This window comes from Apium graveolens, chromosome 11 (assembly GCF_009905375.1).
Source record: "Apium graveolens cultivar Ventura chromosome 11, ASM990537v1, whole genome shotgun sequence".
Classification (NCBI taxonomy): Eukaryota; Viridiplantae; Streptophyta; class Magnoliopsida; order Apiales; family Apiaceae; genus Apium; species Apium graveolens.
The window spans coordinates 176,120,625-176,148,333 of record NC_133657.1 but is presented as its reverse complement, the minus strand read 5'-3'; the positions used below and the strand labels follow the sequence as shown (position 1 = coordinate 176,148,333).

Here is a 27,709-nt window from a genome sequence, read left to right as displayed (position 1 = left end):
AACACTAATTTAAATAATTGAGGATTAATGTACAGACATTCTATATAATATACATTAATGATTCACACCATAATAAAAAATAATATATTATACATAATAAAAAAACTAATTAATAAATCATAATAATTATAATCTTTAAGTAATATTTTACTCGCCCGGCGCGCGCGCACACATATCACATGCCATGTGTCTGAATCTGATTGAAAACACAAGTGATGTGATTGCTAGGACAATTATTTTTCTAATAGTAAATTTTGATTGCTATTTGATTTTACACTAAATTAAAAAAATAGGATTATATAACTGATTATCTATCAAATATAATATATTATAATCTGAATCAATAAGTATAAAATTTGAATCATCATTAAAATAATGTTAACAGAATTGCAATAACTAAACTAACAAATATTTTTTCATTCACGCGACAAACACAAATTTATAATTTGTATAATTTAAAACACAATGACTTTAAGTGATTGGTCTATTGATAAAAAGTTATGTACTTATTCAGTTTTGGATGCACGCAATTTATTTTATTTAAAAAATAATTAACATACAGATAATTTTGTCATTACATTTTCATTCACAAAATACACACTCATATAATTTGTATGCTTCAAAACATGTATAAGTATTTATATGCTTCAAAACATGTATAAGTGATTGGCCTAGCGGTAAGCACTTGCCGAGTCGAGTGTGTAGATTTAGACTCCAGTTCAAATCCTTTTATCAACAACTTTTTAAAAAAATAGTAAATATTTGTTATTATATAATTTCAGGTTGAATAAAATATCTCAACATTTAAATAGAATAAAAAGTCTCATAATAATACTAATAACTACCAATCTAATAATATTAATACAATTAACATAAAAAATTAATTTAATAATCACATTAAAATATAACATATGTTGCTCTTTATAATCATTGTAATATTGTAATTAAGTTCGTTAATGTACTCTTACTACTTTATTAATACAATGTTTGAATAGAAAAATACCCAAAATAACTATTTTTCAGTTTCAACTGCCCAAAATAATATTTGGCGATATCGCCTTAAATACCCGCGAAATATGCATTAAAACATGCGTATTCAACTTTTCAAATTTTTGTAAAGTACATGCATGCTACACATGCGTGTTCAGATTTTGGCCAAAAAAGTTAAATAAAAACCAAAACTGAACACGCATGTGTATTATGCGTGTTTTTTATTAAAATTTAAAAAACTGCATGTGCATATCCCTAATGCGTATTTTGTAAGTATTTTGGGCGGAACGTACCGCCAATCAGCATTTTGGATATATATTCTCAAATTGTGGGTATTTTGATTTTTCACTCGTATGTATATGGATGTACTTGCGTACATGATTTAATTTACATAATTTAACTGAAATGCATATATGATCTCCGTGAAATGCATATATGATCTCCATGGGTTCTATTTATCAAATTCAGAAAACATCCCATTGTTGTTTTCCACGGTTTTCTGAATCATAGATTATAATTCAGAAAATCGTGTTTTCCAGTATTTCGACTTTTCTTTTGAAAATAGAGCACTTTAACTTTTTTCTCAAATTATATTTTATTAGATTTTTTTTGAAAACCTAGTGAAGCATGGCCTTATTTCTGATTTTTTGCAAATTGATAGACTGTATTTTTTTTTTTGCAAAATCATGCCCAGATAAAGCCCGATCTAGGGTTGTCCTGCCCCGCGGATAAAAAAACAGGCCACATATTTTCTTGACATGCATGGATCGGCCTAATCTAATTATGAAAAAAGCTCGATCGAGTTCTTTAAAAAATACCAGGCTTTTATGGCCCACATAAAAATCCCGCCCACCCTGTTTCTTATACATCTCTATTTGATATATATTTATATATATATATCACTTACCTAGTAATGTCAACTAAAATTATTTCTATTATCATTATAATGTATGTTTGGAGGATGACCATGTATTCACATTTCTTGATTGCGAATTACTTACCATAATTAAAAAAATAAAGGCTACATACCTCTGAAATTTATAAAATGGAATATACAATTTTAAAATACGTATTTAATGGAAATTTAAAGTTTGGCGACTTTCGGCACTGCCGGATATACTCTCCATTATATAATAGTATAGATTTGAGTATTATTGCCGAAATTTAATATATTTGATTTTCTAAGATATTTCCAAAAGAACTAAAGGAGTATTTTTTTAATTACAATTTTCAATTAAACTAATATAGAAAATTACACAAAATGTTCAAATCAATTAAAATGATAAATATATAGTTACAATAAAATAAAAATATGGATACATAATTATTTTTCAAAATATTAACATTTCATTTCAAAGTATATTTAATTTTTCAAAAATTGTATTTCAGATTTGAATTGAAATATTTATTAGAATAAATTCGAACTATATTTTTTACCTTTATTTTCAGTAAAAATTAAAACTTCAAAGTCCTATAATCGAATATAATTTTTTTTACAAGATATCCAACCGAAAATTAGTGAACAATTATTTTGGAGATAGCCCGAGGGGTATAGCGGTAATTTTAACAGCTGCACCGACAACCGTAGGTAGATGTCGGAGAATATAAACCGGTTATAGCAGGTCATCTCAAATCACAGCTCGGTGATCCACAGTGAATTCTCACTTGCCAGCTCACCGCAGTCTCAGCTCAAAACAAGTGCTGTACTTTATTACGCGCACTCAGATTTACCTGCTACCGGTTTAACCGGTCAAAAACATAAATCTTTTACTTTCCTTGCACCAAGGCCATATATTGTTATGACAAGATACAATGTTATTGTATTTGTAAGCTTCATGTGTGTAATACATGTGTGAGAGTGTATGTATAGTTTATAAAGAGAGAGATTGCTGGGCAATTGTGATATGCTCTAGATGATTACATTTCATGAAACTTGAGCTTGATTTTCAAGATCTTGGTAATCAGTTAATTAAATTAGCAAAAGGGTTTTTAAATTTGTATTTAATTTGTTATTAAGATGGAAGCAAGAGGTGGATTAGTTGCTGGATCACACAATGGGAACCAGTTGGTTCGGATTCGCCATGATTCTGATTCTGGGGTCTCTCTCTCTCTCTCTCTGTGTGTGTGTGTAGTTTGGTAGTATTTGTGTGTTTTGTGTGTTTTGGTGTTTATGTATGTATACGATATATTAGATTTGTGTGTAAATCTATTTATTTATGTACTTGATGATCTTGAAGTTCAAATTCAGGACTTTTATTGGTACGTATGAAATCATGGATGGGGATTGCTTGCTTTGATTTATTTACTCAAATTTGATCTTTTTGCAAATTAATCAAATGCTTACTTGAAGTTTGAAGCTTTTTAATTTTTTTTTTCTACTCGGTAATTGGTGATAGTAGTGGAACTGTATAGCTCAATTAACTGGATTAGCAGAAAAAGAAACCCTTATTGCTTAAACAAGTGATCGATTTGTTCAAGTAGGATATGAGCACTGCTAAATGTTAATAGATCATTGGATTTCTCTCTGTTTTCCCTATGAACACTGTTTGTGTACTGAGATCAGAACTGTATACTTTCGATTTTAATTTTCAGTGGTGGATCTTCTTCTTAATGTGCAAATCTGGTGCCAAGTTGGCTTTTAGCATTATGGCAGTTCTAGATATCTCAAGTTAGTTGAAATGCCGGGAAAAAATAAATTCTTTTGAGGTCTAATTTAATACTGATAATGATGTTTCCTTATGCTACTCGTCTTCTAGACAAAGCTGGAATCTTTATACTTAATTTTAGCCAAATTGGAATTATGTTACATCTTAAAAATGTTAAGTTTACATATCTCATGTGGTAACAAAGTCAATTGTAGCACTTTTTTGTTATAGTGTGATTAATTAGTTTCTGTCCGAAATGCAGCCCAAGCCCCTAAAGGATTTGAATGGCAAGCTGTGCCAGATATGCAGCGATGATGTTGGGCTAACAGCTGCAGGTGATCCATTTGTTGCCTGTAATGAGTGTGCATTCCCAGTTTGCAGGCCTTGTTACGAGTATGAGAGGCGTGAAGGAAATCAGTCTTGCCCTCAGTGCAAGACTAGATATAAGAGACTTAAAGGTTAGCTTCTTAGTAAAACTGTATCACACAAGTCTCATTACCTTATGCACACATTGTTATTTATGTGTAATTTAACAGTTATATAAGCTTATATAATCAGGTTGTCCGAGAGTTGATGGTGATGATGACGAGGATGATGTTGATGACTTGGATAATGAGTTTAATTATACACAAGGAAACAACCAAGCTAGAGGAAAGTGGCAAGGAGAAGATATTGACCTCTCTTCATCATCTAGGCATGAATCTCATCAACCCATTCCCCTTCTGACCAATGGACAATCAGTAAGCATAATCACTGATCCTATGCATTTAAGTTGTCACAGTATTAAGTATTCAGTATCAGTATTCATTCTATATGTATCAGTTTTCTTAGAAGTTAGATCATAAACCATACAAATGGATCTTAAGGAGGCTCAATATTGATATATTTATAATTAGATTATTAAGAAATTTGTAATGGTTTTCGATGTTTTGTTCAAATTCCAGCATTTTTTTTTCTGGTTGATATATGGGGATGTGTGCTTCATCATGCACATCTTTCTAGTCGCGTCTCCCCTACTGTTTTTCTTATCAGTGCTATTGAACAAGTTACGAGCTTATCACTGGATGGACAATTATTCCACCCCAACCCCCATCGGCCATCCCCCCCCCCTCACCAACTACATTTTAATTAATATAGTTACTTAGCAAACTAATTCAAGTAGCCCAATGAACACTCCCCCTGCCAATTTACATTCATCGTAAATGTGTTTTTTTAATTGATTATGAAATATTTAGTTTGTTTTGGTATCATTATTCTTCTCATAAGTGGAATCTTCACATGATATATTCCATAATGCATTAGAAAACTATCTCCTGCAGTTTTTTTTTAAAAAAATAGTTGTGATGCTTACACATGAAAATTTCAGGTATCTGGAGTATCTGGTGACATTCGTACTGCTACACCAGACACCCAATCTATACGAAGTACATCTGGTCCTTTGGGACCCGGTGACAAACATGTCCATTCACTTCCATACATCGATCCAAGGCTTCCTGGTACTGACTAGTTTATTTACTAAAACGATCACATCAGTGGCTTTTCTTTCATCTTGTAAATTTTGGTTCCAAGATGGTCGATCATGTCATACACATTTTAGTGAAACCAGTTTCCTGAGATCTGAACTTAAAATCACATCAATGGATTCCAGTATATTAATATATATTTGTATAAATTGAATTATACATTACTGTGTGCAGTTCCTGTTAGAATTGTGGACCCCTCAAAGGACCTGAATTCTTATGGTCTTGGTAATGTTGACTGGAAGGAGAGAGTAGAAGGTTGGAAACTAAAACAGGAGAAAAATGTAACACATATGACAAACAGATACAGCGAAGGCAAAGGAGGTGATATCGAAGGCACGGGATCAAATGGAGAAGAGTTGCAAATGTGAGTATCCTACGTTGTTTCTATTTTGTGTATAATAGCAAGGTTAGGGTCAAGGTATATCTGGTGATATATTATCAGGCAGAAGATCTTGATTTTTTTTTGCTGATGATACTTAATAATTAAATTTAAAAAGTTCCTTTTTGATCTGGACTTCGTCTATAAATTTGCTCCAAAATATTGATGAACTGTTTGCATTGCAGGGTTGATGATGCTCGCCAACCCATGAGCCGTATAGTGCTCATCCCTTCTTCACAGCTTACCCCTTATCGTATTGTAATCATACTGCGGTTAATAATTTTGGGTTTCTTCTTGCAATATCGTGTGACTCATCCTGTGAATGATGCATATCCCTTGTGGCTTGTGTCTGTTATCTGTGAGATTTGGTTTGCAGTATCCTGGCTTCTGGATCAGTTTCCAAAATGGTATCCCATTAATCGTGAGACATACCTTGACAGGCTTGCAATAAGGTCAGTTGGCTTTTTCTAATGTGAAATTCACCTCTTTGATTGACTATTTGAGTATTTGTCATGAGTAGTCAGTTTAATGGTTTAGTGCCTTGTTTTGATTATCTTGAAATGGTATCAGTGTCATTGTTATTATTGCTTGTACCCTACAGATTTGACAGGGATGGAGAGCCTTCCCAGCTGGCGCCTGTAGATGTATTTGTCAGTACAGTGGATCCTCTAAAAGAGCCTCCTCTAGTTACTGCTAATACAGTGTTGTCCATTCTTGCTGTTGATTACCCAGTAGACAAAGTCTCATGCTATGTTTCGGATGATGGTTCAGCGATGTTAACCTTCGAATCTTTATCTGAGACGGCAGAATTTGCAAGAAAGTGGGTGCCATTCTGCAGGAAACACCAAATTGAGCCTAGAGCTCCTGAATTCTATTTTGCTCAGAAGATAGACTACTTGAAGGATAAGATACAGCCTTCTTTTGTGAAAGAGCGCAGGGCGATGAAGGTGGGCTACTTGTGTTACTTTAACGTAGTGTCTGTCCCAAAAGTTACTCATAAGTTTAATACTATCTTGAGCCTTCATATAGATAACTAGCTGGATAATTAGTGCCATCTAAAAAATAGTTTCACATCAAGCTAACCTTGATAGACTGTCAAAGATTTGCAGTGAATAATGAGCTGCTTTTGCTTTTACTGATGATCAAACAGCTACATTTTCAATAATTTTTTATTGGTCAGTAAAGAGAGTATGGTGGATACTGGATATTATGTTATTTACGTTTACCTGTTTACCTTGTTATAGCAGGATGTTAATTGTCCTTACCTGGATCATCTGGGACACAAGCCAAGTTGTGCCCCCCCCCCTTCAAATTTTTCTGTGAATTACAGACTTTGTTTTAAAACAGGTTCAAGATTGTCCAATCTGTTAAAGTGTAATTGTCTGGTCATTACTCTCTTGAATCTCACCAAACTCACTGCTGAAATGTTGTGCTCAAAATCTTTTTTGTTTTAATTTCTAGGGTACAACATGCCTGGTATTTTACCGGGGATTAATGAGTCTCCATTCTGCACAGCCTTTTAATCCCTTTGGTTTAGTAAAGTGGACCTACAGTTCTCTGGTCTTGTACTAGTCCTTGTGATATTAGAAAAAGTAATTCTTATCTTCTTAAAATGTTACCTTTTAACTAGAATGATTTTTGCAGAGAGAATACGAAGAGTTCAAAGTGAGAATCAATGCACTTGTTGCTAAAGCACAGAAGATGCCTGAAGAAGGTTGGACAATGCAAGATGGAACTCCGTGGCCCGGAAACAATCCTAGGGATCATCCAGGAATGATCCAGGTATTATCATGATTCTTAATATAATGCTATATATATATATATATTGTGAAGATTGTCACGCAACAATTTTTATTTGATGGGTAGGTTTTCTTGGGGCATAGTGGAGGCCTTGATACAGATGGCAATGAACTGCCGCGACTGGTTTATGTTTCTCGTGAGAAGCGTCCAGGATTTCAACATCATAAGAAAGCTGGAGCAATGAATGCCTTGGTTCGTCTTTCCATAGCTCACCAATTTTTTTGTCATAAGAATTCAATTCGTTTATTGTCTGCCTTACTGTGCATACTTATTAATCTGGTGTAATAAGACAAAAATCCTCGTGACAGAAAAACTGATAGGTAATGTGATTGTATTTGCCCTACAGATTCGAGTTTCAGCTGTCCTCACAAATGGCGCATATCTCTTAAATGTTGATTGTGATCATTACTTCAATAATAGTAAAGCTCTTAAAGAGGCAATGTGTTTCATGATGGATCCAGCTTATGGAAAGAAAACCTGCTATGTACAGTTTCCACAGAGGTTTGATGGGATTGACTTGCACGATCGATATGCTAATCGCAATATTGTGTTCTTTGATGTATGCTCACTGTTCACTTTTACATCCCTAATATTCTCATTTTTTCACTATGCTCTTTACTGATTTCATGATCATAATTTTATGTATATAGATAAACTTGAAAGGGCTGGATGGCATCCAGGGTCCAGTTTATGTGGGGACAGGATGTTGTTTTAATAGGCAGGCTCTGTATGGGTATGATCCTGTCTTAACAGAGGCTGATTTGGAACCAAACATTATCGTGAAGAGTTGTTGTGGCACAAGGAAAAAAGGAAGGCATGCAAACAAGAAGTATGTTGACAAGAAGAGGGCAGCAAAAAGAACTGAATCCAATATCCCTATTTTTAATATGGAGGACATTGAAGAGGGTGTTGAAGGTTCATTTTTACAGCCTTTTTAAAAAAATATTAATATATCTGTTTTATGCGGGTAAATGTCAAAATAGCACAAAAAATAAAATGTAACATAACTTTTGTACTTTATGTTAGTTTTTTTACCTCTGCAGATGTAGTTATGTTCCATTTTTGGACTTTGCAGGATATGATGATGAGAAGTCACTACTTATGTCCCAGAAGAATTTGGAAAAAAGATTTGGTCAATCTCCAGTTTTTATTGCTGCTACTTTCATGGAGCAAGGGGGTATTCCACCAACAACAAATCCAGCAACTCTATTGAAAGAAGCAATTCATGTTATAAGCTGTGGATACGAGGACAAGTCTGAATGGGGCAAAGAGGTAATCTTTCATTGTTGTAAAATTCTGATTTATGTGATGGCTAAAGCAGTATTCACATTTTATATATTAAAGAATGCTGGAATGCGATGCTTTCTTTTCAAATACAGATTGGATGGATATATGGTTCCGTGACGGAAGATATTTTGACCGGGTTTAAGATGCATGCTCGAGGGTGGATCTCGGTGTACTGTGTACCTCCTCGACCAGCGTTCAAGGGTTCTGCTCCCATCAATCTTTCTGATCGTCTTAACCAGGTTCTCAGGTGGGCACTGGGTTCCATTGAAATTCTACTGAGCAGGCATTGCCCCATATGGTATGGCTATAATGGAAAATTGAGGCCTCTGGAGCGACTGGCATACATTAATACCATCATCTATCCAATCACCTCTATCCCACTAATTGCTTACTGTATACTTCCAGCTATCTGCCTTCTCACCGACAAATTCATCATTCCAGAGGTACACAACTGGTTGAGCCCTGCTATAAAGCTAATATCCCACCTGCTGTCACAAAGAGTTGTTTTACAATGATTCATCTTGTATATGGGAAAATGTCTAAATGTCATATTACAAGATTGGTTTGGGTAGCTCCTAAGATTATATTGCCTGTCTGACTAAGTATATACTTCAGAATTTAATACAGGTCAACCAAATTCTTTGTTCTAATGTGTAAAGCAACTTCCTTGCAGATAAGCAATTTTGCCAGTATGTGGTTTATTCTTCTTTTCCTGTCCATTGCTGCAACTGGAGTACTTGAGCTAAGGTGGAGCGGTGTAACTATTGATGACTGGTGGAGAAATGAACAATTTTGGGTCATTGGTGGTACTTCTGCTCATCTTTTTGCCGTCTTCCAAGGGCTCTTGAAAGTTCTTGCAGGGATTGATACTAACTTTACTGTTACTTCAAAGGCATCCGATGAAGACGGGGATTTTGCTGAGCTCTATATATTCAAATGGACAGCTCTGCTGATACCTCCGACCACAGTTCTCATATTCAACTTAGTTGGTATAGTGGCCGGTGTTTCGTATGCCGTTAACAGTGGATATCAGTCATGGGGCCCTCTTTTCGGGAAATTGTTCTTTGCCTTTTGGGTCATTGTTCATTTATATCCCTTCCTCAAGGGTTTGTTGGGTAGGCAAAACCGTACCCCTACCATTGTCATAGTCTGGTCCATTCTCCTTGCTTCCATTTTCTCCCTGCTATGGGTTCGGATTGACCCGTTCACATCCGACCCCATGAAAACTTCGACAAATGGACAGCAATGTGGCATTGATTGCTAAATCATTCTGTCAAGTTAAAGCTCCATTGGTGTGTAAATAGGAAGCATGAAATATATATGGTTACAAGTCGTGTTTTACTTTTTCTTTTCTATACCAAGGAATGTGGTGGACTGAGACGTAAACAGAGAGTTTGTTATAATATGTGCACGTTTTTGTTCTTAATCTATTGCAAGTTTAAATTAGTTTGTTATAACATGTAGTACATTTGTTCTTAGTTTGTTATAACATGTAGTACATTTGTTTTTCAGATTACCTAGGTAATGCTTTTGGCAGCTTTTCTGTGAAATGTTAACTATATACCGCACAAAACCTATTTTGCAAATGGTAATGAGAAATTGATGATCAGCCAAGTGAATAAAAAAATCATAATCACCCGAAGTACCAAAGTGATAGTTTGTTACCAACTTAAGATTGGGTTTATCTTTAAATCAATTTAAATCGGTTAAAGTTTGTGTTTTAGAACTAAAATCATATTAGCCAAAAGACAAGAAAAAATAGAATTGGGACGAATTTGAAGGATTTAACACTATTCTCAATTTGATTCCATAATTTCTACAAGACAAGTCTATATTAAGGATCAGTTGAAAGAAGAAAAATGAGAATACAAAGGAACATGCAAATTCTGGATACTTTAGCTCACTCGTAGTTGTATACTAGACTGACAAAACTTGGCATCAGAAAATGGCCAAAATCAACTCATTTCATAAGCTTCCTCGTGAACAGAAGAACTCGTAACATATTAACAATTGTTAATGAGATACGGCCACAGACTCCAATGCAGTCTGATTGTTGTTAAAAGATTGCCAGTCAACTTCTCTCAGCAATTTTAACCTTTCTTCTAGTGTTACAAACCCTACTTGAGATCCTACAATATCACCGGTTCCAACAGTACGCAGCAAGACCACAGAAACTCCAATATCTGGGCCATGAAGCTTTCCTGTTAGCAAAACTCGGAGAGGCATAAAGAGAGACTTTCCCTGCCATGAAAATGAAAGTTTAGTAATTTCTGCAGTAGAGGTCACATCAGACTAATGTTTTTGGCTAATCAAATTATAAACTAAAACCAACCTTCCGCTTAGCCAGTTTCCCAAAGCTTTTCACCCATTTCTGCCATCCAGACTTTCCTTGGTCTAGTGCATCAAAGAGCTCACCACTGTCATAGGCAGCTAATAAGCTATCTGCAAATACAGATATACTATCTTCTAGTATAGGTTTGGCTTCGGAACTGCATAAACACACATTATTGAGTTGAGTTGGTGATTAAGGAAACCCTTGCAATTAGGTGCATCTAATTGAAACATAATGGTCTATGACAGTAAATTTACAGATTTCAATCACAAGAGCATAAGTGGGCTTGGTATCGTGATAGGTTGTTAACTTGTATGATGCTATATGCTGCAGCGCAAACTTTCAAGTAATTGAACTGTTGCGGCTTTTTGCATTGTATGTTACTGGTGAAGTAGGGATAGAAACCAACAAACGTGGAAAATAATCCGGTAAAAGAATTTAGAGAATGAATGTTCCAGTTGATAAACATGTTATCACAGAAAGACTGACAAACAGTTTCATTTGTGGACACACTTGGTCAAGCTGCGCCTAGGCATGTGAAATATAAAGGTGTGTGTGTGCGCGTAAAGCTGCGCCTAGGTTTAAGTGCCAAGCTAGGCTTGTGGTATGAAAGTGTGCGTGTGTGTGCGTGTTTGATGCAGAAAATGTAACATGCGCTTTTTGTAGCCTCGTACTGTCTGCAAAATCCAAAACAAGAAAATATGCATATAACAGGAAGAACTATGGAAACATAGGAACACAGTGAATCACACATAGAAATGAGGAACATGATTCTCGCAATGTACAAATTGATATAAAAAGAGATAACATTTGTTTAAGTTTATTTATGCAAGTTTTACAAGTATTCAATGGATAGCTATTTTGATAATGCATTTGAAATCGAGGAATATTTTACATCAGAATTTACAATAAATTAACAAATTACAGCAAATAAAACATCGATAATATGATGTAACCCTTCTAAAGTCATCCACCCATAGCTAGCTGCATAATAAGACTTGTGACATTCTTTGGCATAAATTGGGTGCTGCAAGTCTATAACCCCATTCTAACCGTAATATTAAAGGCCGACTCTGGTGCACCCAAGATCATAGAAACACCAAAGTCATCACAAGCCCTCGAATTGTGAGCGAACAGGAGGTATGTAGTCTTATTGGCCTACCAAAGATCAAAGTCTAAATCCAAGCATCTATCCCAATCAATTAATGGCACTTCAAGTGAAACTTTAGCACTATCATTTGAAATGACTGTTGATTTTGGAATGTATTAAACTAATTCATCTCAATGGATATGATATTATATACCCAAATATGTATAAATATTCTTTATATATTTCATAATACAGTATATGGTTTTTAAATTATCGGTTCTGCATTATTATATATATATATAAAGATACAATTTTCAGCTGCCAGTCGCCTAAGTAGAAAAAATGATTTCTTTTGTCCAATACCAGCACAAATTAATTTTGGATTTCCCATGATATATTCCAAAACCCACAATATTTGTATAATTAACAAGTACATATAGCATCTGAGGCCCTTCTTTTGTCAATGAGCGTTGATAAAGTCAACATATACCTTGACAGAGTCTCATGTAGAGGGTAAGAAAGAAAATTCGAAAGTGCTTTCTCTGAATCTGTTATCAAATCAACTGCATCCTTCAAAAGCTGAACAGCCTCCTGTTAATACAAAATTACGAGTTTTCTTAATACTATGGAACCAAACACTTACTCAGTCAAACATGAATAGTTTAACCTGAAGCAAGTTATATTATATCATATCGATTTTGTACTACAGAGGCCTATCTTTGTGATAGAGAGCTTTTATGTTAGCAAAGATAAGGTCAACAAGGATAATTTACAGGATATATTGCCATGTATTCCATGACAATACAAATGACTTCTCTACTAAGCTAGGATGTTAATTACGGATACATTAACTTCATCGGACACAATTCGAAGACTTTTTACTGGAATTTTAAATTGTCGGCCTGAATGCCAAGAGTTGGGGTGGAGTACTGCTGCTTAAGCCTGCCACCTTCATGCAAGCATATGAGCTTGCACAATTAAAGGAGGAGAATAGCCAATGGCCAGGCTTGAGATGGAAATAAAGAGAATATTTCAAATAAATAATTAAACACCTTTGTACTTCTCAAAAACTTGGATGGTCGTTCTTTTAGAAACTCTCTCAGAAGAACGAATTAGTACTTGAGAGGATCACAAGAATAATGTGGTTCTAAGAACCACAATAATTGAAAGTATTTTTATGATCAGCACATCATATTTATATATATATATACACAGATACACACAGTGGCGGATTCAGCCCCCAACTTCTCTGGGGGAACCATGTGCTTAACTGGCAATATTACGTGTCATTGGTTCAAATTCAATTTATTTTTTTGGGTCATTTTTAATAAATTTTTCGATTTTTTTGATATCTAAGTGCTAAAAATTAGTATTTCAACCATTTAATCTTCAATTTTTTGATGATATAATATAAATAAAATCAAATATAACTCAAATTATGAAAGATTTATTAGTATTATAGGCACTTAAATTTTTTTAGTGGGGGCACCACAAAATATACATATTTATACCTTAAAACTTTAATAAAAAACGTTAATTTTTGGCTCTGTGGGGCACGTGTCCCCACTGGCCCCTACATGAATCCGCCCTTGCATTACACACATTTCAACAATGAAACAGACTGCCAAATCTGGCTTGCCGTTATATGGGTGTATAAACATCTATGATTATGAAAGAATTTTAATCAATAGAGACAAAATTACCTCAACAAATAGCCCCTCTGATTCTTTTAGGATCCCAGTTCTCATCCAGTGATGACCAAGAAGCTTGGTTAACTCTTCCGGCGGAAGTAACCTTAAGTGCTGACCATTCATCCACCTGAAGTATGAAAATCATAAATAAGTGGAAATCTTTAAGAAGCTATTAAACATGACAATGTCTTGCATAAATAAGATTATCAGGGACAACATGTAAAAAAGACAACTGAACAAAAAAAACACATCAGCAGAAGTACAAAAACTTCATTCCCAAGAAGAAAATTTCAGCCTCCAACTGCAATCAGGTTTCAGGAGTGTATAATTGTTTTAGTACAATCATTATCACCTAAACTTGGTTGAATCGAAAACAGCTCCACTTTTGTTCACACGCTCAATAGAGAACTTCTCAACTGTAAACCACACAGAAAGCAAATTATTTAATATCAAGATTATTTTGTCAGTACTATCAGTGCTACTGCGACGAAATTATATAATAAATACGTAACATTCTGCATATTCAGATTAACACAAGTTCATCCTGTCACACAGTAATATATATGCATTTGTGGAGGGATGTTTATAGAGGCTAACCAACCTAGTTGCTCAAGGGTAAAAAACTCATTTTCAGTACCATCTCCCCAACCCAACAGTGCTAAATAGTTTATCATTGCCTGAGGTAAATATCCCATCTCCTTAAACTGTTGCATTGTAACACAAGGAACAAGCCATTGCTGCATATGTTAGACTAGATCAAGCATATAACAATAGAGTTTTCCGGGTAAAAGAGACAAATACCTGACCCACTGAAGTTGCACCATGTCGTTTAGATAGTTTACTCTTATCCGGGGCTAGAATTAATGAAACATGTGCAAAGTAAGGCATTCGAAACCCAAGGGCCTGTAAAAATAAATATCAATTCCTCGTCAAAACTTACCAATAGAAAGGGAGTAAATAACAAAAATAACAAAACTAAAGGGAGGTCAAGAACCTTATAAATTAACGCTTGCCTTAGAGTATTTGGTAAATGTTCTTCTGCTCTGAATATCAAATTTAAGGGAATAGTCAGATAGGATACAACAATGAAAAGAAACACAATTGAAACCCACACCATTCAGCTTTAGTTGCATCAGAACTTATGTTTCTGGAAGCAAGTATTAAGTTATATATAAAATGTATCTTGTGTGCGCAACAGACGGTGGGATTACTCTGATGTGTTTTAAATAAGTAGAAGAAACACCAGATCCAAAAGCTCATCTAGTGAAATTGGAAGTAAAATAGAACTTGTGAGATCAACATAAATATAGTTTCAGGCTTACCTTATAACATGCGAGATAGCCATGGTAGCATCATCCACAGTAACACAAAAATTATAAACAGGTTGACCATTGCTTCTCATTATCACAAAATCTCCGAGTGTATCAAAGTTCCAGATAACCTTCATTCCACTATCGAATCACATAACCAACAAAACAAAGGCTTGCTAGTTGCTACTGGCCACAATGGCTTGAGCAGCTTATCGATTAAGCAGCATTATCAAAATCTCTCAATGTAAAACTAACATGTTAACTATTTTGGGAGAATTAAAAGTTTTGTTTAAAGGACAACTTTCCATGAGCTTTATTTTTATCGAAGTTAAAAGTGACAACACCAGACTTAGCTCCTTACAACCTTCTTATTTCAGAGAAGACACAATAACAAACACTTCAAAACTTAAAACTCCTCTGAAAATTATGTTCAGTGATGGACAAATTTAAAATGTAAAAATTCTTGAAAATTTTGAAAATCATTAAAACTATCAAGGAGCTGCAAAATGGCATCAAAGGCAAATAATGATGTCAATAGCAGGATAAAAAAAATAACAGTGAAGTTTAAATTAAAAAATAGAACTTACTTCCCCTCGGATAAGATCATTAATTTTCAGACTCCCTTCCTTAGGCACGCGAAATCTGTATGTAAATGGGGTTCCCTTTCTCAATTCTTCTTGTACTTCTTCATCTGTGGCACTAGCCCACTTTCCGGTATATACTGGAGGCAGCTGCTTTAACTTTGCAATCTCCTTCATTTTCTCTAGCTCCTAAAAGACTTGACATTGTCAACTGTAAATACATAGCAACAACTAGCAGTAGCTAAGCATATTACATAATAGTCTTGATCGAATTGCAAAAAAATATTAAAAAATCACTTGATGAACTTGTGCTCTAGGGGCTATAATAACAAATGACCAAACTGGCAGAATATTTAAAATTGCAGCCAAGACAGAACAGCTATCTGACTGATGAAAGGATGTGACAAAAAAAAATATGTAAATTACAGATACTACATAGAATAATGCAAACATATCCAACCTCCCTAGTACTGTAAAGTATGTGCCAACATAAAACCTTTTATTGGGGAACTAAAAAGAATATGGATATATCCAGAAGCGTGTTACTCTGCATTCTGCAATCAAATGTTTTGATGGGTTTAAAAATTAAAAGATTAATACATGGTGAATATCCCTTCAAAACCAATAACAATTCAATTGCACTGCCTGATATAATAGAAATGAGCAAAGATGGATAAATGGGTAAATAATATAGCAACATCTATTAGACCAGAGACCCAAAAGGACAAATACACAGAATCATGTTTTTTCTTCCACAAACAGAATCATCAATATTATTGGTACCCAACAACCGAATGGTCCATCAATTATCCACCTAATTTATTTATTTTTTATTGACCAACCTTCCCTCTCAATCAATTTTAAGCTGACTGTCAGTATAATATATCTTGAATAATTAACATACAGATACATTTCATACAAAATCTTGGTACAAATCAAAGATACTGTGGTGTTTTTACTTAATATTAAGGATAGATTCGACTTAAACAAGGATAAACTCGACTGTTTGATTACTGAATTGAACGATTACAAGGATATCTGGTTTTCAAGAGGCCAGTGTTCTCCTAGGGTTTAAAAAAAAGAAACTCAGTATAATATAATTTGATGCCCTCATTTTCCTTTCTCCCTCCTCTAATACTCCCCCTTTAATTTAGTCATTCTTTCTCCTTTTTACCCTTTGATGACTTGCATTGACTATTTGACTTATGTTGACTATTGACTTTTTTACCCTTGCTCTGTTTCCTTGAGCATGTAATTAGACCCTTGTCCGGACGAGGCATCACAATACCCCCACCCCAATTACTCACCTTGTCCTCAAGGTGAAAGTTAGCAAAATGATGACTGAGGGTTGCAGCTTCCTCCCAGGTGGCTTCGAAATTGGGCAGGCCTTTCCACTTGATCAGTCACCTTGCAAAATGATGACTGGCCCGGTCACTATCACAATAGGCATGGATTTATATTGCAGAGTTGGATGTCAATAGTATGCCTTGGCCAGGATTACCTGCCAAGTACCTTAGAACCCTTCTAGCAGCTTTCATGTGAGCAATAGTAGGATGCTGCATATATTGATTAAGAACATGAATAGAGAAAGTGATATCAGGTCTGGTTACTGTTAAGTAAATCAGTTTACCCAACAACCTCTGATAAGGATTACAAGGCTGGTGGCCTCATTTTGTTCCAGCTGGCAGCATTGTTTGGAGTTAAATGTTTTCTGTTTCTATTCTATGCACTGTCATTTTGTTATTTTGTCCTCTACTACTATCTAATTAATTCTCAAGCCTATATCTGAAAATCATTTGTTAAGATTGTTAGAATACTCTGTCTCATATGATGAGCATATAATGAGGGTGTGAACTTCAATATTGATTTGAAATGAATAAGAATATCAGTGTGTAGAAAGTTGTGTCATCTTCATTTTATCTTTATTTTTGCATTCATTATCTTCTAGTATTCATGGTATCAGAACGTTGAATGCCAATCCATCTTTGTTTTTTCAATGTTTAGTCAGTATTAACTGGAAAGATACAGTACTAGCATATCATTGATTTTATTCTCATTTCCTGTTTAAGAATAAGTCTCAGATTTGCTCTCTTGTTGTTCACTTTTCTTCAAAGTAATGGCTGCAGGTGGAAGATTCAGTTTTGCTGATATGCAAAACCCTCTTTTTCTTCACCTTTCTAATGTTCCTTTGTCTGTTAGTGTAACAAAACTTCAAGGAGCCGGAGATTATAGAAGCTGGAAAAGGCTGTTCGAGATTCAATTATCTTCTAAAAGGAAGCTTGGATTTCTAAATGGGACAGTTACCAGAAGTACTACCGATGAAACTCAAGTTGTGCAATGGGATACTTGCAATGACTAGGTAATTTCTTGGCTTCGTGCTAATGTGTCTGATAGTATCGAACAATCTATTTTATTTATTACTTCTGCTCATGAGATCTGGACCCAACTAGATAAAAGATTTCAGTTGACAAATGGTTCTAGGAAGTATAAACTTAATAAAGATCTGTTCAGTCTTTCTCAAAACAAAATGTCTGCAAATGATTATTTTACCAAGTTTAGCAGTTTATGGGAGGAGATTGATTCAATGAATAGCTTACCCACTATTGCTACTCCAACAAATGAGGTTAAAAATTTACTCAATGTTATTGTCACACAAAAAGAAGAGTCAAAACTCTTTATCTTTCGTAATGGTTTGGATGAGATCTATAGTCCTATACGGAGTCAACTTCTGATGCAGCAACCCTTGCCCTCCGTTAATGGTGCTTGTTCTGTTATACTTCAAGAGGAGTCTCAAAGGACTGTGCTGCAAAGTTCCTGATGCTAAGTTTTCAACAATGTTTACAAAACGGCATGTTGATACTAGAACTATAATATGCAGTGCTTGTGGAGGAAAGGGACACGTGGGAGAAAGATGTTGGACAGTCATTAAGTATCCACCTTGGCACTTGAAGCATAAGAAGCCTATCCAGAAGAATGTTGCCTCTTCCTCCTATAAGAAACCAACCACCAAGCGCACTATCTCCAGAATGGTCAATAATATTACTCGGGGCAACTGTGACTCACAAATGGAGGAGGAGATAGTCTTCAGTTCTCAACAGTTGCAACAATTATTGAAACTAATACCCAGTCAGACTCTTCACTCTTTTAAAGGCTCTGATACCATGAAGACTAAAAGAGAATGAATGCAGAAACAAGGATAAAATGGAGATAGCACAGCTTTCTACACACTCATATTCTTATTCATTTCAAATCAATATTGAAATTCACACCCTCATTATATACTCATCATATGAGACAAAATATTCTAACAACCTTAACAAATGATTTCCAGATATACTCTTGAGAATTAATTAGATAATACTAGAGGACAAAATAACAAAATGATAGTGCATAGAATAGAAACAGAAAACATTAAAATCCAAGCAATGCTGCCAACTGGAACAAAATAAGACCACCAGCCTTGTAATCCTTATTAGTTTCAAACTCCGACCCGAACTTCTTAGCCACCATTGTTTTCCATTCATTACAACCTCCGTCAACGACTGCTTCATGGCCTCAACCATCTCCTCCATTTTTGTAAACGTCTCCTCAATCGTATCCATTCGTTGCGCCGCTGTCTGATGTCCCATCAGATCTCATGCTCTGATACCACTTGTGGTGTTTTTAATTAATATTAAGGATATATTTGACTTAAACAAGGATAAACTCGACTGTTTGATTACTGAATTGAACGATTACAAGGATATCTGGCTTTCGAGAGGCCAGTGCTATCCTAGGGTTTAAAAAAAGAAACTCAATACAATATAATTCGATGCCCTCATTTTCCTTTCTCCCCCCTCTAATACTCTCCCCTTTACTTTAGTCATTCTTTCTCCTTTTTACCCTTTGACGAATTGCATCGACTTCTGTTGACAATTGACTTTTTTACCCTTGCTCTGTTTCCTTGAGTATGTAATTAGACTCTTGTATCTTTCAAGGTCATAATGAGTAACATAAACGAATTCCTGAATCAGCACCACACCATCCTTTTAAGAGGAAAACTACCATACAAAGATAGTACGTCCTTTTATAGCGATTTTCACAAGATTATATGACCACCGACAAATATATTACTATACACACTATTCAAATAAACAAATCACGGATAATTCCTATGAGTTTAACTTACCTCATTCGAGCAGAAGCAGCGATAAGCATGACCAGAATTTATAAGGTCCTCGGCATATTTCTTATAGAGCGCATTTCTTTCAGATTGCCGATATGGACCATAGTCGCCACCGACATCCGGACCTTTACAATATAAAACATGAAAATTATTAGTATTAGGCCTATAATTATCCCTGCTTGTAAGTTGAAAACCGGTAGCCTTTAAACAGATGACTCCGCCTATACCTTCTATCAACCTTTTTTTGTTTTAATGGGTTATTGCCTCCCTTTAGATCAGGGAAGGTAGTACATATTGGAGAGGGAGGGGAAGGGGATCTTGTAAGTCAAAACAGAACACCTGCTGATCAAGAACTGGACAGCCTTAGTTTGCACCAAATGGGTGCTTAGCTAAAACAACAAAACAAAGCTTTTGCACCATATAAGTGCAGAATTTTCCTATAGTGTGCCTACGTGTAGCAGCAGAAAAGAAAATACGACGACGTAAGATCTCTCTAGTCCCTTGTTTAATGTATGCTCTTAATAAGCGATTTCCAGTTCAAATCCAAACATCTCATGTTGCTTTAAATTAATAGAACCGGTAATGAATGACATGATCCACCGGATGCAAGTAGAATTGAACTTCATTTTGTAGATCATATGTAACAGTCCTTTCGAAAAAACTAAATGTTAATTCTGCTCATTAGCAACCATACAAAACCCATTTTATTTAACCCAAAAGGATCCTCAGAGTGATTAACCACTAAGTTGATGGACAAGTGGCGATGCATACTGAAATAACATACAACAGAAACAGAAGTATATAAAAGAGGAAGGGGGTAAGTAACCTTCATCCCAGTGAAGTCCAAGCCAGGAAAGATCTTGTAACACGGCTTCTTCAGATTCCTTAGTAGACCTCTCCAAGTCTGTGTCTTCTATTCGAAGAACAAACTTCCCACCTTTGGACCTAGAATTGGATATCAGTTTTAAAAGCAACAAAAAGTGAAAAAATGAAGAAAGAACAAAAGAGAAATGATGAAGTGATTGAACAACCTAGCGAATAAGTAATTGAAGAGAGCAGTTCTGGCACCTCCGACATGGAGGTTTCCGGTTGGTGAAGGAGCAAAGCGAACACGAACAGCATTTTCTTCTTCATTTACTGAAGATCTCGAAGCAGATACTATCGACAGACATCTAGTACTACTTACACGAAAACGGCATACAAAATTAATGTTTTTGCGACGATGCACAAACGACGGCGTCAACGGCAATGACTGACGTAAACAGGGTGGTGCCACCTCTGCAAATCCGCCCCTAAACCTCGCCCATGGTAACCTATCTAACAAAGTAGGCATTTGGATACTTCCAACTTGCATGTATTCTGAAAAAGATTAACCCTATCAATTAGAAATATGTTAATCATTTCTTTCCACTCTTTATATTCCTAATCAATAATCATTGTTCTTGAATTCACAAAGACCCCGAACATAAAGCCAACACATTTGCATTAAAGGCGCCTCATCATCATCGAAGAAAAGCACAAAACAATAGTATGTGCAGAATCACCTAACACATACATGTACATTATCATAGTGAAAATTTTTAAATAACGAAGCAGTACAAAAATAATACATATAAACATATAAACATAAACATAAACATAATATAGCATCATTTAAAGGGTAAGAATAATACATATAAACATAAACATATATGCATAATCAAATCTTGATCTTTAAGTTAAAAACATACACAAGTAAAGAGGAGGGCACCTTGTTAATCAAATCAAATGATGAAATTGAAGATTGTAAATGTAGAGATAGATGGGCAGTACCTTCAGTAGCCTTATCCCTCCCTGTAATATTACACCCGATCCGACCCGCCTCACATTCACATATCTTGTATTTTTTTACTACTTTTTGTGTTCCCAAATTTTTGTTTTTTTTTTTTGAATCAAAATGTTCCCAAATTTTTGTTGTTTTCGATTTTATTTAAGAAATTAGATTTACATGAGTTAAAAAAAGTCTCATATTATAAAATACGAGGGTGGTATCGTAAAGTATACTTCTACCTTATTAAAACTCTCGTTATTATTTAAAAAATTTATTTGTTCCTTCGTATTATGCTTTTAAAATGTTTATATAAATATATTATAATTATAAATTTATAATAAAAATAATAGGATAACGTGTGGTTTAGTAGAATATGTACAGTAGTTTAAAAATTTATTAGTTTAACACACATAAATCACTATTTATTTATTTTTTAATAATAGGATAAGTTGTGGTCGTAATTTAGTAGTATAAATAATATATGTCTAATAGTTTAACAATTTAGTAGTTTAACGGATATATAACACTATTTATTTTTTAAATAAATAAAATTAGAGAATAACCGTTGAACCAAATTATATCTCATTATGGTTATTATAGTATAGATCAATAGATAAATAGTATAGATTTACTAAGATAATTTTAGTAACATTATACACCGGCTTTAAGATATATTTTTTAATATTTACTCGTAAAAATAAAGTTTTTTTTGACAATACGTAAAAATAAAGTTAGTAATACATAATATGAATTATATAAAGGATGTATTTTTATATATTATAATAGGTGATGAAATTTTGATAAATTTTAAAATTCCAATTTTTATTAAGTTTACGCGTTAAGAGATCCCAAAAAAAATGTCTTAAATAACAAATATTTAGGGGTAACTTTCCAAAATACTGATTATCGGGATGAATATATTTTTTACCATTCTCCCACGACTCTAGATTCACATTCACAAATCTCATCCTTCGTTTCCTTTTTATTTGTCTAGTCAGATACACAATATATAATATATACACATATTCTTCATCTTTAATTTGAAATATTATAATTATAGAGTTAAGTTCTATGTAGTACACTATTTCATTGGAGTCCATATATGTTCTGCAAACAAAATATAACTTAAAATATTGCAAAACATATTAGTTTTCGACAAACATCACAACTCTATTAAAAAGTCTTGTAGATTGCATATATTTTTACAAGCAAAACATTGCAAAATATATTATTCTACAAAACATGTTTAGTTTGCAGAACATAAATGTTCATGTTGCAGAATATTTTGCAGAACGTGAGCCTGTAGGGTTTAACCAGTGTGTACCCGAAGGGTAGCGGCTGCGGGTTACCTACGATAAATAAATAAATATATATATATATTCATTTGCATGATTTTGTTGAAGTTATGCTATTTGTGTAACATATTTTGCAAAATAACACGTTTTACAAGATATTTTATTTACAGAACGTAGATGGATTCCGAGGAATCCGACAAAAAGGTGGACTCCATAGAATTCAGCCCTATAATTATAATCTCAAATATACATAAAATCATAAAAATAGATTACTCATAACTTTCTCTACAAATAAGTACTTTTTGTTACTCTATTTTTGTACGATAAAATTCGGTTTCAGATATGAGGATCTACTTGAATATGTTTTTAGATGAAAAACTATTAATTTTGGTATGTACGTTAAGGAATGACCTAACCCAATTAATATGATTTTTTAAAATTTTAAACCCATTAACTCCTACACAATATTCGGTCAACCTAATCATACCCTGTGTATGTTGGGTCGAATTGGGTCAGATCAAGTTGATTGGATCAAAATTTTATACAAATGCAAGATATATTTGTTAATGGTTGATGAAAGATGATTAGTTATATCAATCGACCTTCTACTTAATACTTGATTAAATGCAAGCAACCGGCGTATAATTTTAATTAATGTAGTGGACTTTGAACTTTGTATTATCTTAGTCAGGTTTTTATAACATATCAAAAAATTAAAAAAGATAGCATCTCAAATATCAGATGTGGATCACTCTTGTAATGTTCAAATGATAAAATTAGTTATACATCAATAAAAAGACATTATAAAGTGAGCATCGACAACCACTTAATCATTTGGTTCACTTCCGTTTCACTATATATGTTAACTATCTATGAAATATATTGACACATATGCAACTCTAGTCAAACCACTCGGTAGTATCGCGGAAAACTATAAAATGATCATACACTATACTATAATTAGTAGTACCCTTCACTGAAAGCGTATCGACCAAGAATAAGATGTAAGAGGATATAAAATAATAGTGTGGACTTTGTTATGCCATATTTTGGCATAGCCAATATTTTTTAATGATCCCGTAATTTATTAATTATTAATTATAATTAATAATTAAATATTTAAGGCCCAAGTTATCCTTTCTCCGAAACGAGGAAAAAATCAATAACAATGGAAAATATCTCAAAGGTATTGTTAGATATTAAGTGCATAGAAATACAACGCAGAGGGGGGTGAATGTGTTTTCTTGGATTTTAATTATTTGTAAACGTGTTTGGCTTATATTTGAACAAATCATATATGAACTTGTAGTTATAAAATATTTAATTGCAAACACACATACAAATTATCAAAAACTAACTTTATTGTATTAACAAATTTGTTTTTCTACAAATTAGTGTTCTTAAGGATAAGAACTAAGCTACAATTTTGAGAGAGAATACAAGATTTTTCTTAGATCTGTTTGTTACTTCTAAACATAGGACCCGTGCATGCTTTATAGACCAACATCACGAGTTTACAAAACCTGCACTAAAATATACTAACACAGTTTCTAAGCTACTTTGTCTATTTCCATTTTCAGTGCTAACAAATCTGTGCGGAATCTATTAGGTCGGTGACCATCCTTTGTCCAGTAAATCTTAGCACTTGATCTTGTATTCTTTAAGTTGCATTTGTAGTCTTTCAAATTTAGTGATAAAATTGTTTGTTGAATGATAACCTTGAATCTTCAATTTATCTTCATTCTGAATTATGAGATAATTTATCGAGATCTCTTTTTATTCTTAAGAGATGTCACATATTGATAAGTATAATGACTCGTCGAGGTCTCCAGTTCTCTACATGTAGAATGACTTGTCGATATATTTAGTTCTCTACATATGTTTTTGACTTGTCGATATCTCTGGTTCTCTACATGAAAATTTGACTTGTCGATATCTCTAGATCTCTACATGAAGAAATGACTTGTCGATATCTCCAATTCTCTACATGTTCTTTTTGATTTGTCGATATCTGAGATCTCTATATATATATTGATTTTTCGATATCTCTTAGGACTTCTCTATAAGTCATTTTGGACTTCTCGACATACTTCTTGATATTCCTAGATATGTGAATTGTCGATATCTAACTTAGAATATTTTCTTAAAATAATATTATTCAAATCTCTTTGAGACATGATCAGGATTTAATCTTCTTTCAGGGTTTATTCTTTAGCTTGAAGGTTGTTCACAGAAAAATCTTCCAGTCCAATCTATTTAACATTTTTACAGACTCAAGTAATACAATTACCGAATACAAAATTAGATTATCATACAACTTATCCTTGGGGTTGTCAAGATGACTTAGTCTTGTTATATACAGGCATGTCTTGCACAACAGATATCCTTCAAATCAGGAAGATATCACAACGCCGAAATTAAACCAAATGAAATTGATAATTAGCATATTTAACGAAATTTGTGCCTAAAGTCTCTCAGTGATAGACACAATCAATTTTACAAACTACGTAGATTTGATCCAATATAAATTGGTACACATTCATCTCGACAAAGGGATCTGATCCAATGTGATAAATCGAGACACCTTTCAAATCCAACCCCTCTATTTTTCAAAAACCCTAAACCCTGGAAATAGTCGCATTCATATGAATTATGCTTAGGGGTGGCAAAAATGGACCTGACCCGAAACCCGACACGAAATCAACACGAAAAAGTACGAATTAGGGTTGGGGGTTTTTGATTTCGGGTCAGGTTCGGATTGACATAAAATTAACCCAAAAAATCGGGTCAATTTCGGGTCAACCCGAAATACCCGAAATACATATTTACATATAAATTATAAATACATATTCATATTCATTCAGTTTATCCACATGTTTTCACCCAATAAAAAGCCCAATAAGCCTAATACACTTAAATTGCACCCAAAATCAATTCAAACCCTATCCTCATTTGGCAGCTGCTATCTCCATCTCCATCTGTATCTCTCTATCTGTATCTCTCTTTTGTATATTTTTTTTTTCATTTCATCTTCTCTCTCTATTAAATATTAACTATTCTGTTACTTTTTCAATGGATGAATCGAAGATCTTTCACACACATATATATATATATATATATATATATATATATACAGAGGACGAATATATGTATGTGCATACTTTTTTTACCTCAATTTATTTTCCTACTCTTTGAGAGATATTGAAATGTATTGAAAATGTACTGTATAGTTTGCTTTGAAACTGAAATTGGTTTGTTGTTTTACCTCTACGGGTCGGGTCAAGTCCGACCCATTTCTATTTGTGTCAGACCAGGTCAGGTTCGGGTAATTTGAATAGTACACGGGTCGTGTTCGGGTGCAAGTATTTCAACCCGTTTCGGGTCGTGTCGGGTTCGGGTAGACCTAAAAATTGGACCGGGTAAGCTCAACCCGACACGAACCCGACCCAATACCCGAAATTGTTACCCCTAATTATGCTCAACTATTCCAACAACCTCCAATTTCGTGTTATGACGAAATTTCTCAAACAACATTTGGCGCTAGAAGGAGGAGAAATTTTCGTGGAGAAAGAATAATTTTTCAAACTTTGGGGTTTTCGTGTTTAATATTGAAATAATTTGGATGTCAAAACCCGATTATTAGCTCCTCGCAATCGCGGGAGTCATTGACACAAAAAAAGGCAGCGATAACGGGTTTATATTGGAGAAAAACTCAACCATGCGGAAGGCTAATATCAAGAAAGCAGGACCAAAATACTATTCCATGCATGAAGATTAAGAAAAACAAGCTCATGGAATCATTGTTGTTGTGGGATATGCAGCGTATATACCAATAATGAAGCAAATAAAAGAGAATCATCCGACCATCTTACAAACTGGCGAGGCATGTGAAAAACGGAGTCGCCGAGTCAGTGCGAGTCAAATGCGGCTCGGGATTGCAAACCCGATGTTGAACAAGATTGAAGTTGTGTTAGGTCACACAACACTGTAGAAGGGGGTTGAATACAATTTAGAATACAATCAAATCGATTTAAAGCACAAGTAACAGAAAACAGATGTATTCGATATAATAAACTCTGTTACAATGGAACTGTTCTCTCTCAGTGATGAACAAATATCACGAGAGCTGCTAGGTTACAATTGTACGATCTTCTTGATGATCGTAACTCTTATAGAGTAAACCAATGTCTGTGTTTATATAGACACACAGTTACAAGATAACTTCTAGTTGATATGGAATATAATTCTGTCTCCTAAAATATATCAACCAGATATCTTATATAATTCTTCTAGTCCTCTAACTCTTTCCATGCATATCTTCTTCTTGTATTAGTCTTGATCTTATTTCCTGTGAATCATCTTCCTTCCTTAACTGTTAGTCCTCCAGAACTTAAGTTCTGATATCCATCTTCTGATATTATCTTCTGATAATCTAAGTCATGATATCCTTATGTCCTGACTTCCAGTAAGTCCTGATTCCAGTAAGAACTGATATTTTCTGTTAGTTAATATCTGAAAACTAAACATGAAACATATTAGACATGACATCTCAAATATATCCAACAATCTCCCCCAACTTGTAAATTATGCAAGAATGTACAAGTTAATAGATTTGATGATGTCAAAACATTTAAGTTCAAATGCAATAAGAGTTTAATAAGACTATTAATTACAATTTACAAAACATCTAGATTTACCAACATCACTGAATCAATCTGAATCCATAATGATTCTTAACAAAATCATTTATCAGATTATCTTCAGTTTTCTTCAGAAGTTCAGCTAACTGTGCTTTGACCTGCATCAGTTCT

General features: G+C 34.1%; 2 protein-coding genes across 4 annotated transcripts; one reads left to right on the top strand and one right to left on the bottom strand.

The window, feature by feature from the left end:
* The first annotated feature begins 2,813 nt into the window (after window positions 1–2,813).
* Window positions 2,814–10,050, top strand: LOC141697098 (cellulose synthase A catalytic subunit 1 [UDP-forming]-like). The gene is made up of 14 exons (XM_074501314.1): window positions 2,814–3,088; window positions 3,898–4,093; window positions 4,194–4,375; window positions 5,002–5,131; window positions 5,333–5,522; window positions 5,723–5,989; window positions 6,139–6,484; window positions 7,182–7,319; window positions 7,404–7,529; window positions 7,684–7,896; window positions 7,988–8,252; window positions 8,413–8,609; window positions 8,717–9,067; window positions 9,298–10,050. Exons 1-14 carry the CDS (start codon window positions 3,008–3,010, stop codon window positions 9,886–9,888), a joined length of 3,273 nt encoding a protein of 1,090 aa, XP_074357415.1. The 5' UTR covers window positions 2,814–3,007; the 3' UTR covers window positions 9,889–10,050.
* A 333-nt stretch (window positions 10,051–10,383) lies between these two features.
* LOC141696906 (glutamate--tRNA ligase, chloroplastic/mitochondrial-like) lies at window positions 10,384–21,710 on the bottom strand. Of its 3 annotated transcripts, none has more exons than XM_074501050.1 (14): window positions 21,606–21,710; window positions 20,825–21,152; window positions 20,620–20,738; window positions 19,797–19,918; window positions 15,635–15,817; window positions 15,060–15,178; window positions 14,732–14,780; window positions 14,539–14,640; window positions 14,339–14,441; window positions 14,090–14,153; window positions 13,750–13,864; window positions 12,537–12,637; window positions 10,957–11,113; window positions 10,384–10,865 (listed from the first exon to the last, which is right to left on the bottom strand). In XM_074501050.1, the coding sequence occupies exons 2-14, from the start codon at window positions 21,145–21,147 to the stop codon at window positions 10,638–10,640; spliced, it is 1,785 nt and encodes a 594-aa protein (XP_074357151.1). In that variant the 5' UTR covers window positions 21,148–21,152; window positions 21,606–21,710; the 3' UTR covers window positions 10,384–10,637. The 3 variants fall into 3 exon arrangements, with proteins under 3 accessions (XP_074357151.1, XP_074357150.1, XP_074357153.1); XM_074501049.1 differs by having other exon boundaries at window positions 21,544–21,680; XM_074501052.1 differs by having other exon boundaries at window positions 21,524–21,615.
* Between the last annotated feature and the right edge of the window lie 5,999 nt (window positions 21,711–27,709).